Below are 19,064 nucleotides of genomic sequence, written 5' to 3' on the forward strand. Positions count from 1 at the left end.
GGCTGAATTTTTCTCCTTGCATAAAAAGGTTTAGCAACCCACTCTGCAGGTAGCAAGTGGTCCATTGGGGGACAGAAGCTTCCTTCTATTCACCACCAGTTCATTGAAATGAGAAAGGCAGCCCCCCCAGTAGAGTCAGATACACCTACCTTAAAGTCCTGCTTTGCTCTGTCACCTAATAAAATCACCTAACATCTCTGGGTTTCAGTTTCCTGATCTGTCAAATAAAAAATTACCTTTCTTTTCTCCTAGAGCAGTCATGGGCCATAAATGAGAAACTCATAAATATATTAAAGTACCTTTTGCAAAAACATGAGTCACTGTGGTTACAGTAGGGTTTCTAGGAGGAGCTCTAAGATTCTGCTTCCCATTTAGTCTCCTTTGACGGAATTTCCTGAGCAGTATGTCCTGTGTGCAGCTCTTGGTCATGCCCTGCTAGATCTCATGTGCCTGAGAAGCTCACGTGAAGACATATGAAATGTAAAAGAAGAGCAGAGAGAGAAGCAAAAACCCATCTCCTAGCCCCTCATAAAACTGCAGCGTTTCCATCACGACAGCTGCCATATGCACAAAAAGTGGTTTGTATCAGCTAGTGATGCTTTGGGCCGCAGGCAAAAAGACATCAAACAGTTGCTGAAACAAATCGACTTTTGTTCTTCTCCCCCAGTAACAAATGCAAAGGTAGGCAGTCAGTCAAGGGCTAGTGCAGCAACTCAATGAAGTCAGTAGGAATGCAGGCCCCTCCTAGCTTTCTGCTCTGTTATCCTTACAGGCTGCTGGAGAGATTCCAAGCCTTCCCATAAGCTCCTTGCAAACCTGTGCTTATGTCACATTATCCAGAACTATGTCTGATGGCCATTAATCCTTACAAGGAGACTAGAAGACAGTATCTTTTTTTTTTTTTTCCAACCTCTGTGCTGGAAGATAGTGAGAAAGAAGGTGAGTGGGATTTGCCATCAAGTTGGCCAACCAACCTGCTGCAGGAAAACGAAGAGGTCCTCCTGCTCAAATATTCTCCCCTACAAAGTTTCATTGTGCTACGATGACTCCTCCTGCCTTTTGTGTCTATTATTTGGCTCAAGAATTATAAACTGAGGTAGACACTTAAGACAGAATTTTCCAGATGTTAACCCACACTTGGAAGATTTGGGCTGATTCAGTGGTGACATAGGAGTGTCAACTATCATGGTTCTGAATTCAGCTAACCAGATGTGGAAAAAATGTGCCCTTCCTTCAAAAAATTAAAACAGAAGGGGGTTTGACAGAGAAGTTGGCATCTGTACATTGTAATGTAGTAGAAAAAGCCTGAGGCTGAGTCTCAGATCAGCTATTTATTAAGCTTGTGAACTTGAGCAAGTTGTACTACCTCTCTGTACTTCAGTTTGCCCAGCTCTGTGAGAGCTGTAATAACAATAGCTACCCCTTAGGTTCTTGAATAGATTAAATTAAAGGATATATGTAAAGGAAAATATGTAAATGTAAAGTCCTATAGCTATATGAATCTATAAGTTCCTCTTACGGTCATTATAAGGTGGTGAGACTGTTACAATGTGGACTTTTGCATCTGGTTGGGAAAAGAACTAGTAAACCAGGAAACTAAATCCATGTAATGAGGAAATAATAGGAATCCCAACACATGGAGACCAGGAGTTTAGAGAGCAGGAAGGCAAGTACTGTGTCCAAGAATTTGCAATGGCTGTTTGGGACCAAAATCAGAAATATGTTTTATAATTTTAACTGTTTTTGCTTTTCGTAATTTCTATCACAATTTCCCTTTAATTCTCATTATAAAGTTTTTTTAATGCCAGCATTTTCAGCTAAACTGAACTAAGTTAAATTAAGGGAATGATATCACTAAAGTCCACTGTTTATTGAACACCTACTTACTCTGGGCCAAACACTGCTGAGTGCTTTACATACATTATCTAACAGCCTCCCAAAGACCCAGCAAAGTATTATCTCCATACAATTCCTGGAAAGAAGAAGCAGAACTCTCCTGGGATCAACATAAGGAAACCTCAAGATGAACATAAAGTCAAGAGGGAAAGAGTTAAAGGCACACATAAAACCAGGCCTTCTCACCTAAAGATTTCTTAAAATATACTAAGATCTTGTAGATTTCTCTGTTGTATTTCAAAAGAGGCTAATTTGTTATAGATTACAATTTCATTTATTTGAATTATACATTGCCCTAGTCCTGCGGCTTTTTAAAATATGCACATATTCCTAGGAAAGTAGCCCCATAAACCATTCATTCCTTAGTATAAACATGTCAAAGTCACAAAAGTCAAAGAAGGGATAAGAAACTGTTGTAAATTAAGGGAAACTAAGTGCCATGTGTGATTCTGAATTGGATCCTTGGTCAGAAAAAAAAGTGAGTGATTATTAAGGCTATTATTGGAATAATTTAAAAAATTTTAAAGATGAAATACATATTAAATAATAAATGTCATTAAAAAAAGAATGCATTCATGTCCTCTGCTGGGACATAGATGAAGCTGGAAACCATCGTTCTCAGCAAACTAACACAGGAACAGAAAACCAAACACTGCATGTTCTCACTCATAAGTGACAGTTTAACAATGAAAGCACATGGACACAGGGAGGGGATCATCACACACCAGGGCCTGTCAGTGGGTGAGGGGCAAGGGATGGGAGAGCATTAGGACAAATACCTAATGCATGCAGGGCTTAAAACCTAGATGATGGGGTGACGGATGCAGCAAACCACCATGGCACATGTATCCCTATGTAACAAACCTGTATGATCTGCACATACAGAAATCAAAGTAAAATAAAATTTTAAAAATTCAAAATAAATAATCATCATAATAATATTGTATCCATGTTAAAGTTCCTGAGTTTGATAATTGTATTACAGTTATATAAGAGAATGTCCTTGTTAATATAAGTTATATATGGAAGCATTTAAGGATGACATTATTTAGGTCATACCATCTACTTCTTACTTGCAAATTATTAAGCACAATATAATAATGATTTTAAAATTTTAAAAAATAATATATATGTACAGAGAGAAAAAGATAAAGCAAATGTGACAGTTAATAATTGGTAAATCTAGGTAAAAGGCATATGGATGCTCATTGTATTAATCTTATTCTTGAAACTTGTCTGTACATTTGAAAATTTTCACAATGCAAAGTAGATGGAAGTGTATGTTTGTCTGGGCCTTTTTTAAACTTTTTGCTAAAATTTATCCCCATACTCCCCATTCTGCCACAGGAAAACACTATGTGCTATAATCCACTCACTTTCTTTCCAGATATATCTCTAAAATCCTAACATCAAGCTGATCTGTATCTGCATTTTACTAGCTATTTTTTCTTCAAAAATGATATGTTACTGTGTTGTTCTCAACATACTCATGGTTAGACTTTTCTTTTTTCTTTTTGGCTTATTAATGTTTGAGTGAAAGACGTGTATCCTTCGGGAACTATTTGCTCTTACCTTGATTGCTGGCCAAATGGGGTTTTTATTGTTCTGTGATAACAGCACTTACTGAATGTGTTTCTCCTCTTGGGCCAGTGCTTGCTAATGTCTTGTTTTCTTCCTGTCTGCTCCTCAGAGATAAGGGGTAACCCCCACCTGCTGATCAAGTACCATAGTGGGTTCTTCGTGGATGGGAAGTTCCTGTGTTGCCAGCAGAGTTGTAAAGCAGCCCCAGGATGTACCCTCTGGGAAGCATGTAATGTGATCCCTCTGTTGGATGGGACCTTGGGTGGATGGTGCTCCATTAGGCTAAACCTGCCAGAGGCCAGAAGAGTTTGCCAAAAAACAAGATGTGCTAGATTGGTTGGCATCATGAAAATTCACCCTTGCAGATGCTATGTCACAAATGAAATCTCATTCTAGGGTCAATTGACTCATGGCCATTAAGATAATAACAATATTAACATCTGTCATTCTTTGATTTCTTGAGAAATATTTTTAAAATTTGAATCATTAATCAAGCAATGAGCTGTTATTTCCTCCCATAATTTTTCCTGGTTCAAGATAAATGCCAAAAAGGTAGAATGTGTTGGATATGTCACCATGGTTCAAACAGCTAGGTTTCCAACTTGATAAGAAAACCAGCTCTCCTTATAAATTACAAAAATCATAAACTGGAAAAACAATATTCTTTTTAAAAAATATACAGAAAGATATAATTTAAGTAATACTTTTTATCACCATATATACTAAAATGATGGCCAAGTTTTAAAATATATATTTAAAGGAGTTTGCCATTCTGAATATGTGTGTTAATTTCTTAATGACATCAGAAAGGGCTTGCTTCGTGTGAAATCAGATTCTATCCAGAATTGTATTCCCAGGGAACAAGAGGGACTTATATATATTTAAAGTTTAAAATTATTTAACATAAAGTTTTTGATAAATACAAAATGGGAAAACTTATTTTGGTAACAGTTTTACCAGCCTGGATTACAATGACTTTAAAGAATTGAATGAGATCAGCTACAGGATAGAACTTCATGAACTGGAAAAGATACAGGCACATGAAATATTTTTAAAATTTATCTCATAACAGTATTGATACCCAACAATCATGTTAATGTTAATATTGGTCATTTTACCTCCCAAAACCAGTTAACAAATACTCATTGTGTTTTACATCCTAATTAGACTATACAATGAATATTCATTAATCTTAATTAGATTACATTGCTTTTATACTCATGACTTATAGTGATTTAATGAACTATACAGATTGACTGCACATGGGTCTTCCCTCCACTGTAAGGAAAGGGAGTAATGTCTGAGGAGTAATGTCTCCTTATGGTATTAATCATTTTCCCCAGTAGTTTAATCTATGGTCTGTTATCATTACCTAGCAGGTCAGATTCCAGCTTTGACCATGCCCTAAGTTTCTGGAAGGAGCAGGAAAAAGGTCAGAGAGAGCACTGCCTTAGAATTGCCTTCCTAGGCTCTGTCTGGATGACATTCACCATGTGGGTGCCACAGGTGCTGTGCCTCTGAGAAAAACTACAGAGTGTAGAGGTGTAGCTTCTGAGCAGCTATAATACTGTCTATCTGCCCAAGTAAAATTTATTCCCTTGGCTTCTTCTGCTGAACTACTGGGAAGTCCATGGGCATAGCAACTAAAAGAAAAAGTTGGGTGTCTTTATTTCTTTTTGTCCAAGATGTCTTTATTCACTCTCTTTCCAAGATACATAGCCTACACAGAGTTAGGCATTACATAGGAAAGCTACAGAATCAATCCAGATGTTGTGTCTGGATTCACTTAATCTAGAGTACTGCTCACACAAACTGGTTCATTCTTTTAATTCATAACATTGAGTGTTTCTCTTTGCTTTGTTTAAATTTCCTTCTGATATTACTTTGTTTTAATGTTCAGATGCTGATCTACATATTGCAGTCAATGAAGAGAAACACAGAGTTCCTACCTTCCCAGACAGAGTGGTAAGTCAACATTTTAAAAAGGTTTTTTTGGCCGGGCGCGGTGGCTCAAGCCTGTAATCCCAGCACTTTGGGAAGCCGAGGCGGGTGGATCACGAGGTCAAGAGATCGAGACCATCCTGGTCAACATGGTGGAACCCCGTCTCTACTAAAAATACAAAAAATTAGCTGGGCATGGTGGCGCGTGCCTGTAATCCCAGATACTCAGTACGCTGAGGCAGGAGAATTGCTTGAATCCAGGAGGCGGAGGTTGCGGTGAGCCGAGATCATGCCATTGCACTCCAGCCTGGGTAACAAGAGCGAAACTCCGTCTCAAAAAAAAAAAAAAGGTTTTTATGGTCAGGATCTATTAAATAAACCAAGAGTTGCCAGATTTGAGACTAGAAAATGTGGAATTCATTTAGACTTCTCAGCAAAGAGAGAAAAAAACATGAGCTCTAGATAATAGCTATGGGTGGTATTGAATAGTGGGTTCAAATATAGAACCATTGTAATATCTTATATTTTTGTATTTAATTATTGTGTCTTTTCCCAACTAGTAAGCCCATAAATAGTCATCAAAAAAAATGTGTGCATGTGGGAGAGGTCCTTAAGATAGCATCACACATAACAGGCAGCTGTTATTAGCCGTCATTCTTTCCTTACCACCAACATGACCAATACTGGTTTGTGGAAGTATCCCGGTGTTGAAATAAAACTCTATAGGACAAAAGCAGAAAACAACATAATTCTTTCTCTCCATTATCCCTTCAAAACTATTTAGTGGGTTTTTTTCCCCGCCTCCAAATAGAGTCTTTGCCAGATTCCATAGTTTTGTAATCATTCTCAAATGATAAAAATGTCCCCATTACTTGTCATGAGAACGCCTCTGAATTGTTCCATCCAATGTTATTTATCACATGACTGCAAACATGATCCCAAGTTAAACATCCTTCACCTAGCTTGGGCCTGCATACCTGGCAGCCTGCTTTTGGGAAGGGATTTTGGAGGGACTGGTATTCATGATCCTTTCAGAGTTAGGTTCAAGGAAGATGAGGTCTAATTAAAAAAAAAAAAAAAAAAAAAAAAAAAAAAAAAGACACTCACATGTAGCTGGTCCTATCATGATTTGGTGGTGGTGGTATCTGAATGAGTTTTCCAGCACTAATTCTTTATCTCATGGGAGACTTTTGGGAATTTCCTACTGAGGGGCAGATCCACATGTAATTTTATGACAGGGAGAGATCTTGATCCTCAGCTCTTGGCTTTTCAACCCTCAACCTTGTAAGATGGCTGTCAGCCAATTTTTTCCCAAGGGTGGAGTTGGCCTATAGGAAAACAAACAAAACCTTGATTGCTCTGGCTAATAATAAAGCTGTCTGCAGCTCTTTCTTGAAGTACAGACTACTTCTCTCTTTTTGCTCTGCTTTCTTGGGTTCATAGCCACAGCCTCCTGCTTTTAGGCTTCCTAGGCAGATGTGAACCTCCTCAAATGGCAGGATACATACAAAATGGCTTCCCAGTGGTTCTCTGGAAGCTCATCTGAAAGCAAGGGGACATCTCCATTCACCTACTGGGTCTATGGTGTCTTGGGTACTTATTTTCAGCTACACACATTTGCATACACTTACTTCTCTCTAAGTAAAAGCCATATAATTTTTGTGAATCAACATGAAAGACAAAAATAATTCATTATTGTAGTAGACTGAATAATGTCCCCCAAATTTCACATCCATCTAAAACCTCAGAATGGGACCTTATGGGAACTAGGACCTTTGCAGATAAAATTAGTTAAAGATCAAGATGAAATCACACAAGATGAGAGTGAGCCATAAATCTAATGACTAGTAAAAAGATGAGAGGACACAGAGAGTTACACAGAGGAGAAGGCCATGTGAAGAACTAGAAAGAGATTGGACTTATGTTACCACAAGCCAAGGAACACCTGTTTCTTAGTCCGTTTGTGTTGCTACTAAGGAATACCTGAGGCTGGGTAATTGATAAAGAAAAGAAGTTTATTTGGCTCACCATTCTGCAGGCTGTACAAGTAGCATATAGCACTGGCATCTGCATCTGATGAGGGCCTTAGGCTGCTTCCACTCATGGCATAAGGGAAGGGGAGCTAGTATGTGCAGAAATTACATGGTAAGAGAGAAGAAACAAGAGAGAGGGAAGGGAGATGGCAGGCTCTCTTCAACAACCAGTTCTCATGGGAAATCATAGAATGAGAACTAATTCACTACCATGAGAATGGCACTAGGTCATTAATAAGGGATTCGCCCCTATGACCCAAACACTTCCTGTTAAGCTCTACTTCCAACACTGGAGATAACATGTCAACATAAAATTTGGAGGGGTCGAATATCCAAACCATAGCAACTTGGAACCACCAGAAGCTGAGAGAGGCAAGGGAATATTTTCTCCTAGAGGCTTCAGAGTAAGTACAGCAATGCTGAAACCTTGATTTTAGACTTCTAGCCTCCAGAACTGTGGAAGAATAGATTTTTGTGGTTCTAATTCATCAAACTTACAGTAATTTGTCATAACAGCCCTAGAAAACAATTATAATGGTTTGGAGTTTTTACTTTGTTATTAGCAACATTGCTGTTTGGGTTTGAAAATACATTTCAGTCTTGAAGCTTGAAAAGTATGGTCCTCTAAAATACCTAGGAGCAATGTCCAGATCAGGCAAATCTATAGAGAAAAAGGGTGATCAGTGGTTGCCTGGGATCAGAGTAGAGATGAGAATTGGCTGCAAATAGGTATGATGGATAGTGATGGAAAGACTGGGCTGTGGCGATGGTTATACAAGTTAATATATTTACAAAAGTCACTGAATTCTGCACTTTAAAAATGGTGAATTACCAATAAAGTTTGTTTTCGACAACTCTAAGAACAGAAGATAATTTAAGAGCCAGAAACCATTGTATCTAGTCTCCTGCAGGAAATTCTTTGGGTGATATATTGAACATTATCAGTTAGGTGAATCAGTGGCTAAGGGTCCATAAGCCTGTTTTGATTATAAGCTGCCCAAATGAACCAGGGATCAGAGAGGGTATCATGTAAAGTATGTTTTTCTTTCTTTCTTTCTTATTCTTTTTTTTTTTTTTGGTTGTTGTTTATTTGTTTTTTTACCAGAGTATTAAGTAGAGGGTTTATTTTCTGAATGGAGGAAATGAAAATCAGCTGTCTAGCTGTTCTGTTCGAAGCGATTTCCTTAAATGATTTCCATTTAAGGAACTTCCCAGTACATTTTTCTTTGGAGATAGCCTATCACACAGCTCATAAATAATACTGTCCTGCATAACTAAAATTTCCAGAACATCAAAGCCTTAACCCCAAATAAATGAAATTCCTGAAAAAAGTAAAATACAGTATGAAAAAATATTAAAAGCATCTCTCTCTGTCACACATGTACACACACATACATGTTGTGAATTTTTAACTGAAATATAACATGAACATAGAAAAGCACACAAATCCTAAGTGTTCAGCTTGATGAATTTTCACAAACTGAGCACTTCTCTATAATCCACCCTCAGATAAAGAAACACGACATCACAGAACCCCAGGGACACCCTGATGTTCCCTTTCAGTCACTACTACCGTACAAGAGTAGTTACTAACCTGATCTATAACATCATAGATTGTTTGCCTGATTTTGACTTTTATATGAATGGAATCATAAAGTGTATAGTCATTTATTGTGTGTCTTCTTTTTTACAATTTACAAGAATTTTTTTAGTATGTGGTTGTAGTTTATTGTCATCATTGTATAGAATTCAATTGTGTGAATATACGACTGTATTGGTTTTTATTGCTGTTCTAACAAATTACCACACAAATTTAGTGGCTTAACGCAATACACATTTGTTCTCTTATAGTTCAGAAGATCATATGTCTAAAATGGGTCTGCATAGCTATGTTTCCTCTGGAAGCTTTAGAGAAGAATCTGTTTCTTTGCATTTTCCAAATCCTAAAGGGTATTTACACTCGTTGGTTCCTGGCTCCTTCCCCTGCCTTGCAGAACCAAAAGGTCACAGCTCCTCTCCTCTCTGACCTGTGCTTCCATTCTCATGGCTCTCTAATCTTTGACCACCTTATCTCCCTTTTATAAGGGCCCTTTGAATTACATCAGGCCCACTCCCATAAAATCCAGAATAGTCACCCCATCTCAAGACCCTTAACTTAATTCCAATCTGCAAAGCCCCTTTTGCCATGTGAGGTATTCACAGGTTCTGGGAATTAGGACATGAACACATTTTGGAGACCATTATTCAGCCTTCAACAACCACATGCTTATTATTTTATCCTCTTGATGGGCATGTAGGCAGTTTCTAGTTTTTATCTGATTAAAATAATTCTACTATAAACATTCTTTTACAGGTCTTTTGGTTTCACTGTTGGGTATATATACATATAATTTATGAGTCATAGGGTATGATGTACACCCAGATTTAGTAGATTCTGCAAACAAATTTCCAGTGTTGTTGTACCACTTCATACTCCAACCAGCAAAAGTATGAGTTCCAGTTACTCCATATCCTTGCTCATACCTTTCTTCTTTCTTCACTTCTTTCCTTCCTCCCTTCCTCACTCCCTTCCTTCCTTCTTTTCTCTCTCTTTCAAGGACTGATACACTTTAGTTGTCAGTTCCCGGTTCCTAAATCTGTGTCTCACTGTGATTATTAAAATCTCTTCCCCTCCAAAGCTGAAGATACCTCGGGCAGTTCCTATTCTCAAAATGGATGCACCATCTTCAAGTACGACTCTAGCCCAATATGACAACCACTCAAAGAAAAACTATGGTTCCCAGCCACCGTCTTCAAGTACCACTTTAGCCCAATATGACAGCGACTCAAAGAAAATCTACAGCTGCCAGCCGAACGTCCACATGCAGTATATTCCAAGAGAAGACTGCCCTGACTGGTGGCAAGTAAGAAAACTGAAAAGGTAATCCCCAGCTTTCAGACGGGCTGCCCAGCATGTAGAGTAGACACTAGCCCACTGTCCTGGACCTCAGCCTCAAAGCTGTTGATCCAGGCCTGAGGCTGTCCTCTCAGAAAATGTTCAGTGCTTGAGCCAGAAGCCTGGGGAAGCAGTGGCCCCACTGGCACTGAGAAGCATAGATTTTCCATTTAGATTATCCAATCTAATGATCTCAGTAATACATGATCATTTTATTCCCTTCCCTTTCTCCTCCTTCTCCCCCCAAATATCTCCACATTTAAAGAATACAGAACCTTTAAAATCTATCCTTTATATGAAAGAGCTTAGGATGGGCTTACTTTTATAATGTGCTTCAGCATCACTAGCCAAATGACAAACAGCATTTCAAGCAAGGCCATGGCTTGCCTTCTTAGAATGCACAACCTCACCTCTCCTGACCTCATTGGTCTTCTCACGGTTTTTAGCCTAAAGATTCCATCTAATACCAGAATTGAAAATGCCTTGAAGGCAGTAAGTAAATTGTGTGTGTATATATCTCTGGGTCTGGCACTGAGTTTGCTCTACACTTGATGCCCAATAAATGTTGAATTGAATTGCAAGATGACCAAATAGAAAGGGTCAAGTGACTCCCCTTCCTTATTTCCTGCCTCAGTCCTCCCCATGACGTTGTATATATCTGCCATCTTCTCACTCAGTTATCAGCATCTCTGCGATGTAGTCATGTCTGCCTTTCCCAACAGTGGATACAGAGCATCTCTCTGACTCATCGTGTATCTCTTTTCTTCGTTTTTTCACATGTCCTTTTATTCCTTTATTTTTTCCATCCTCATCATTTTTGCCTAAAGCCAATTACTCAAAGTTCCAGTAATACAGGGCATATGGAATTTGAAATAATGTAAGTGTATTCTTCCTGATTTTTTTTTTTCAGTATAACAAGTCATGGTCCCTTTCATTCCAAAGTGGAGCTAGAATCCTAGTGTATTAATCTATACCTGGTGCCTGAGGGAAGGGGTTACATTGGTGTGCCTGTAGCCCACCATTCTTATGGAAGGATAGGATCAGTAAAATCAGATACAAGGAGAGTGGAAGTCATTTAATTGTGTTCCAGGTCCCCTCCCTGACAGAAACTCCAGTGATTCATTGAGCGAGGTGTGAGGTGAAACAGACTGACCTGTTTTCAAATAACTAGGAAGAATTGTTGATTCACAGGGGGTTGCTGGTCAGCTACTAACTCATAAATTGTCGGATTCTATCTTTATTTAAAATGTCAACATTTTGTTCATCATGGATTATTCGCATGAATTTTTATTTTAAAAAATATTTCATTAAAATACTATTTATCTTGATTATTGACTTTCTGACACTCCCTTAGATTTACGCCTCCTTAGATTTAGTCCCAACTGTGGATTTTCCCTAGAACTTCAGAAAGCTAGTTATTTTAACAAAGGATTGATTGATCGCCTCTTGGCATAAGCAGCATTGCATGTGCGAGTGAATTATAATAATTGCTAAAAGATCTTCATGGAGCTTGAGTTTTTAAAGTGCAGCCATGATTCTCAGCTCATATATGCGATCATACTTTTTTTTTTTTTGAGACGGAGTTTCGCTCTTGTTACCCAGGCTACTTTTATCAACTTCTGTCATTATTATTATTCCCCTGAGCTTCTTTTTTATCTCTTTTTTCTGTTTAGTATGATAATCTATGCTCCCATTAGAGTATTTGAATATCACAGAATATTTCATTTACATTCCTCTAAAATGTTTTCTATGTACATGTGGCCATGTGCATACAAAAGCAAGTAAGTTCTCATGATACGGTCTTCTTCGACATTTGTTCTTTTCACTTGACATCTTCAGCATTTTTCTTATTCAAATACATGAGGATACACCTGACTTTTAAATTTTTTATTTTGTTTAATTTTGGTAAAATATACATAACATAAAATTTACCATCTTAATTATTTTTAAGCACACAGTTCAGCAGTGTTAAGTACATTTACATTGTTGTGCAACTTATCTGATTATTTTTAATATCTGTAAAGTACCCATTATATAAATACTAGGTAAACCTAAGTAATGCACTATTGATGGACATTTTCCATGTGTTTTTAAAAATAACAAGGCTAAATAAAAGCTATTCTAGTGGGCAAGGCTCTTTCACAAGGTAGAGAGAAAGCCATGTTAGTGATTAAGGGCTTTCTCTGGGCATTCCTTGAAGTTGAGCCAGTGGAGCATTTCCTTGCTAAGGAAGCTTGTTTCTATGAACTGTGGTTTTGAAAAAAAAAGTCTGGGTTATGAAAGCAAACAGGAAATAGTTCCTACATTCCAGATAAAACAGCCTTTAGACTTTGAGAGGTAGGCACTTCCTCATGCTCTGCTTAATACCCCAAATGAAAGAGATAAAATGATTTATGGCAGAGGATGATGAAAATCTTGCTTATCCATCTGTGTCCAGAAGGAGCAACAAGATCAGCATTTTCAAGAATTTTAATTGTAGTCATAATAGCAAAGATGAAAATAAGTTATTTAAAAATATATAAGTGACAGAATGCTTGCATACCTATAAGAAAATCAGGGCAAATCCAGTCAAGATGATTTATTAAATTAATCTATATTTTCTATTGTTTGGAATCATTATGAGCCATTATTAACAATTTTCTTTTGTTTAGAAATGTTGCCAAACTAGTGCTTTTGTTGGAATGCCTGAAAGAACCAAAATGTGAAAGTAACTCATTAGCTTAAGTTTCCCAAACAAGTAAAATGTGTGGGTCAAAATGTCAAATAAAGCTAAAACATATCTGAACAAAACTGCTTTTGTCATTTAAAATCTATAAGTAGACATACGTTTATAAACTTATGAAATGTCTTTTTTTGGCAGTAGCAGCAGCAGTGAAGATATTGCATCCAGTAACCAAAAAGAAAGAAATGTAAATCAGAGCACCTCAAAGATTTCATGGTAAATCAAATTCGGTTATTCCTCTACACTCAGAATATGCTTTCATTTTCAGGAAAACTAACCAAACTTGCAATAATTTTGCAGCTAGGCTTTATACTTAAGGTAAACATAAACCAAAAAAGTCTATGTAGTTTGCCTCTCTGAACCCTGAATAGATGGCTTGTAGGTTCTAGTTTTTCTTGCACTGATTCATCCTAGCCAGCATCCATGGCATATACCAGTAGTAGTACAAACATTAATATTCCTGACTCAGGCATCTCTAGCAGGAAGAAAAGCAACCCAGAGTTGAATAACTCTTCCTTAAGAATAGCTATATACACAGCCCAATATTTTTTTTAACTTTATCCTACAGCCGTCTCTGAAGTAGTCTTCGTCTACTTCATGAGCCCACTCTTTGGAAAAAGTCAAAGAAAGACAAGTTCCTGTGGGGGCCTCCTGGGGACCTCCTGTATCAAAGAGCCATTCTCTCATTAAAACTTGGCATGAGCCCAACTTTTGGGTGACTCTGTCTTTACTGTCGCTGTGTTGATACCTTCCCAAGTGCAGGAGAAACCTAACAGTCGAAACATTATTTAGGAGGATAAAATCAGGGTGGGATTTCATATTGCATGGTTAAGCACTTGGATTATTTCTTGGTACTTTTTTGCACTTATGTTTTTCCCAACTCTTCTTAAGGGGATTCCCTGAGTCAAGTTCATCTGAAGAAGAGGAAAACCTGGATGATTATGAGTGAGTATTGAAAGTCTTTTGCGTTCTTCTAAAATCAGACATAGATACTTCTACTCTCTTCCTCAAAGACATTAAAACAGATGGCTGAGACCTCAGAAGGCTGTATTTATGTGGATAAACTCATGTGAAGTTCTGGGCCATTTATCTAGATGACAGGTGACAATGAGCTGGGTTGTTACCAATGAAAATATTTTTCCAAAACTGGGTTATTTAAATTGGCTGCAAATACTCATTGAATTTATTATATGTCCAGCATCGCCTTCATTTTGCTTTGTCTTTGTAGATACACCATAACATGTTTTTGTTCATTATTTCTTTCCTGGAGACCTTTAATTAAGGTGATGTTTGAAAGTTCTTATTAACATTGAGTAATAATTTTGGAGAAGTTATTAATGATGCAGTAATTTTACAGGGTAGCACAAACGAGACCATGAACATGGCCATATTTATGTCAACAGATCTCTATTCTTAGGATGACTTTGTCATTTTTATTTATTTATTTATTTTTGAGATCGAGTTTCGCTCTTGTCACTCAGGCTGGAGTGCAATGGCACAATCTTGGTTCACTGCAACCTCTGCCTCCTGGGTTCAAGTGATTCTCCTGCCTCAGCCTCCTGAGTAGGTGGGAATTATAGGCACCCACCATGACGTCCAGCTAATTTTTGTATTTTTAGTAGAGACAGGATTCCGCTGTGTTGGCCAGACTGGTCTCAAACTTCCGACCTCAGGTGACCCACCCGCCTCAGCCTCCCAAAGTGCTAGGATTACAGCCACAGCTCCCAGCCAACCATGTCATTTAACATCAAAATTGGGATACCTTAGAGAGAGAAAAAACGCACTATTAAAAATTATACCCATTAATAATAACTTAATTGTACATTTAAAAATAAATAGTGTAATTGAATTATTTGTAACTCAAAGGAGCTTGAGGGCATGGATCCTCCATACTCCATGATGTGATTATTATGTATTGCATGACTTTATCAAAACATCTCATGTACCCCATAAATATATATACACCTACTACATACTCACAAAAATTAAAATTAAAATTACACCTGGACATCAGGCATTAAACTGGACCTTTCTGGGCAAATAAGAATGTGTAGTCACCCCCAATATACTGAGAAGGTTGGTCTAAGTGGATATTAAGTTTCTTTCCAAACTCTAAGGGTCTATCATTCTACAAACAGGAACAAATAATTGTCTCCTAGATGTAAAGATTAGTGTTAAGAAGAGGTAGGAATAATAGAGCATATTGCATTTTTCAGACATTTGATACCAAATGGCACAGAATTCACTTGAACACTAGGATTGCATGTTTCCAGTTCTGTTTTTGTACAAGTGTTGTATTATTGATATATTGCTTACATGTGAAGCGGGAGCTTTTACAAAGTCCATGCTACTGTTTTCACTCCTCCTCTCATCTCTAAGACAGCCTGGCCCCAGCCATACCTGTTGCATTGGGGAAGATGTGCTGTACCTTCCACCTCTTTGTGGCATGGTCTCTTCATCACCTTCTAGCTCTCTTCCGGCTTTACCTTCTTCCCTAATATCTATTCTCAGGAAAACATTGATGGAATACTTCATACCAAGACATAAAAGACTGAATGACCAACCTATGGTCATTTCCAAAGATAATTACACTTTAGTGAAGCACAAGGACTTAAACCAATGGCAGTCAACCTTTAATTGTGGATTGTAGTCTTTAGCATTTAAATGAATTGGAAGTCTTTCTCTGATTGAGTAAGCCCAGATATGACCATTTAGACAATTTCTATTCCCATCTTTTCTAAATGCAAGTGGTGTGTGAGAGAGAGACATTGAGGAAATTCTCAGGGAAGATTTGTCCTCTTCAAAATCAAAGAGATACCAAAGGGAGCTCAGGATTATAGAGCTATAGGATCTGGGACTATAGCTCCCAGTTTCCTATTCTATCAGTGTCATGGGAGTATTTGTTTTATGGCCATAACTTCATGAGCAATTCCAGTCAATTCCATGAAAGACAGATGTACTATGCACTGAGATTTAGATAGAAAATAGTGTGTTAAGACTAGGCCTGGCCAGGTATAGTGGCTCATGCCTATAATCCCAGCACTTTGAGAGGCCAAGGTAGGTAGATCACTTGAGCTCAGAGGTTCGAGATCAGCCTGGGCAACAGGACAAAATCTCATCTCTTCAAAAATACAAAAATTAGCCAGGCATGGTCGCCCACACCTGTAGTCCCAACTACTTGGGAGGTTAAGGTGGGAGGATCACTTGAGCCTGGGAGGTCGAGGCTGCAGTGAGCTGAGATCATGCCACTGCATTCCAGCCTGTGTGACAGAGTGAGACCCTGTCAAAAAAACAAAACAAAACAAGAAACTAGGTGTAGGACTCTGCTGCTCTGTCATTGAAATATTAAAACATTCTTTAAAACAATAAGAAGTAGCCCCCAGCAAAATTATGACACAGGCAACGTTTGTATGTGTGTGTGAGGATATAATGTATAGGGTATATAGGTTAATATCACCTTGCTTCTCCAGACCTCTCTCCTGATTCCTGATTTTCTTCTTTATATTCCCCTGTGGGTATATATCCTGTATCCTATCCCCTGAAGGACCTTTTGATTAGCTAGTATTACCTTAAAATATTGACTAATAAGAAAAACCATCAGTTAATATTTCAAGCATTAGTTATACAGTATCCATAATGGTAGAGTTAAAAGAGACTTTCAAACTTACCAAGATCAACCCTCTCCCTAGTTTTACAGGTGGGGAAGTCCAAGATCAAATGAGGCCAAGTGGCTTGTTCAAAGTCATACAATTACATATTGGAAGTTATGCCTAGAACCCAAACCTCCAAGCTGGCTGGCCTAAGACTTTTTTTTTTTTTTTTTTTTTTTTTGAGATGGAGTCTCACTCTGTAGCCCAGGCTGGAGTGCAGCGGCATGATCTCAGCTCAGTGCAATCTTAGCCTCCCAGGTTCCAGTTCAAGCAATTCTCCTATCTCAACCTCCCAAGTAGCTGGGATTACAGGCATGAGCCACCATGCCCCGCTAATTTTTGTATTTTCTAGTAGAGACAGGGTTTCACCATGTTGACGCAGCTGGTCTTGAACTCCTGACCTCATGATCTGCCCGCCTCGGCCTCCCAAAGTGCTGGGATTACAAGCGTGAGCCACCACGCCTGGCCTAAGGCTCTTTATACTTTACTGAACTGTTCACCAACTGACATCTCTTCCCAAAACTCATACAGAGATTATACAGAGAATCACTTCCTATCCCTTCCTGCCCAGTTCTTTGATACCTTCTGCACTGATTTTTTTCCTACAACTTATCCCTTCTACCCTCACTCTCCTCTTATACTTCTTTCCTCTGCAGATGTTATCTCCTAGCCAGGGGGGTCCTCCTACCCCAAACCCATACCGCATCCAACCTCATGGCCTACTTTTACTCATTTCCTTAGTAGGACTTTCTGTCTAAAGCCCAAAGACCACAGACATTGTTGCCCTCACATGAGAAACAGCTCTTGGCCTATTGAGCTCCACATATAAAGTAAAAGCATTTGATTTGAAAATAGATGCTATAATCAGATTATTACAAGGAAATTATATGGTTGGAAGACAAGGGCTTTCATCCTTGGCAGCCCTGACTTTCCCATTGAAATATTCTTCATAGATCTAATCTCTAGCCCTTACTCAAAATGATAAAATGTAGGAAAACTTAGAAGTCACCTAGAAGAAAACCAATGATTCCTAATGCCAGCCCATTTTAAAATTAGATGTGCAGGCCCCACCCCAACATCAGAATTTGGTAGTGGGGACTTAAGCATCTGTATTTTTGAAAAGCTCCTCAAATGATTATCTTGAGCAGTTAGGCTTGGACACCCCTGACATAAGCCAATGACTCATTTTACAGATTAGAAAGTTGAGTGTCAAGTTAGATAATCTAAAGCTTATTAATTCTCAAACATAATTTTTTTTTCCTTTTGCAGCTGGTTTGCTGGTAACATCTCCAGATCACAATCTGAACAGTTACTCAGACAAAAGGTAAATAGTCTTGTCTTGAAAACAGCCTCACAGAATCTCTTTGTATTTTGGGGCCCAGAGATTGATGCATTTCTCATAGAAACCTTGCTGTTAATTAGTCAAGCCATTGTAGTGCTGCTTGTCCGGTCTGTGGGTTGCCAGATTCTTTATGTCTAGCCACTACTTCTGTGTCCATTTTCTATCACAGCATAATAAACCACTCCTAAATTTAGTGGCTTGAAACAGCGGGATTTATGATTTCTCATGATTCTGTGAGTCAGCTGGGCCAGCAGCGCTTAAGCACATTTTGCTTATGGGCACTTCTGTGGCTGCATTTGGCTGGTAGATTGACTGGGGGCTTGGGTTTAGCTGAGGCAGTCAACTGGAGTTCCACAGTTCTTCCCCAAGCAGCCTCTCCATGTGCCTTCCTTGGACCTCCTCACAGCATGGTGATCTCAAGGCAGTGGTTGAAAAGGACGAGCCCCATGCAAGCACTTATCTAGTCTTTGCTTTTGTTGTGTTTGGTAAGGTCCCATTGGTCATAGCAAGTCACATGGCTCAGCCTAGAGTCAGTACAGGAGGGGACTGCTCAGGGCATGAATAAGAGAGATGATTTATTGGAGACCGCTGGTGTAGCCTTAACCTCAGCTCTGTCACGGCTCATTGGCACCTAGACCAGAGTACAGCAGCTGTGACACAGAATATGTTTATCTGATTTTATTACGAATTGTTATGGGATGCCAATAGCAAACTCTTTTGATCTCTAAAAATGACACTTTGATATAGTTTAACTTGATAAAAACACTAAACACTACTTATTTCTTTGAGGGATGCTAGTGAGAATGTAATGACTTCATTTGGTGTTTTGTCACATTCATAATCTGCTCTTTCTGAACATTGATCTGCTTAGAATTAGCACAAGTCATTGAGAAAGACAACTTGAGTATAGAACTTTAGAAATAATTTATTCTGGATCTTTGGTTTTCTAAAACCTTCCAAGGGC

The 19,064-nt window shown here is 38.4% G+C and overlaps 1 protein-coding gene across 2 annotated transcripts in view; it reads left to right on the forward strand.

Moving 5' to 3' along the window:
* The window catches only part of BMX (BMX non-receptor tyrosine kinase), a 59,975-nt gene that overhangs the window by 12,319 nt on the left and 28,592 nt on the right, over window positions 1-19,064 (forward strand). The window contains exons 5-10 of one of the 2 annotated variants that reach the window (XM_039475357.2): window positions 3,587-3,706; window positions 5,378-5,442; window positions 10,130-10,371; window positions 13,250-13,324; window positions 14,000-14,053; window positions 18,028-18,082. In XM_039475357.2, coding sequence (XP_039331291.1) covers window positions 3,587-3,706; window positions 5,378-5,442; window positions 10,130-10,371; window positions 13,250-13,324; window positions 14,000-14,053; window positions 18,028-18,082 — 611 coding nt within the window. Of the gene's footprint in view, window positions 1-3,586; window positions 3,707-5,377; window positions 5,443-10,129; window positions 10,372-13,246; window positions 13,325-13,999; window positions 14,054-18,027; window positions 18,083-19,064 lie in introns of both variants that reach the window. The other variant, XM_003920341.4, reaches the window with a different exon arrangement.

Source organism: Saimiri boliviensis, chromosome X, assembly GCF_048565385.1.
Source record: "Saimiri boliviensis isolate mSaiBol1 chromosome X, mSaiBol1.pri, whole genome shotgun sequence".
NCBI classification, from domain to species: Eukaryota; Metazoa; Chordata; class Mammalia; order Primates; family Cebidae; genus Saimiri; species Saimiri boliviensis.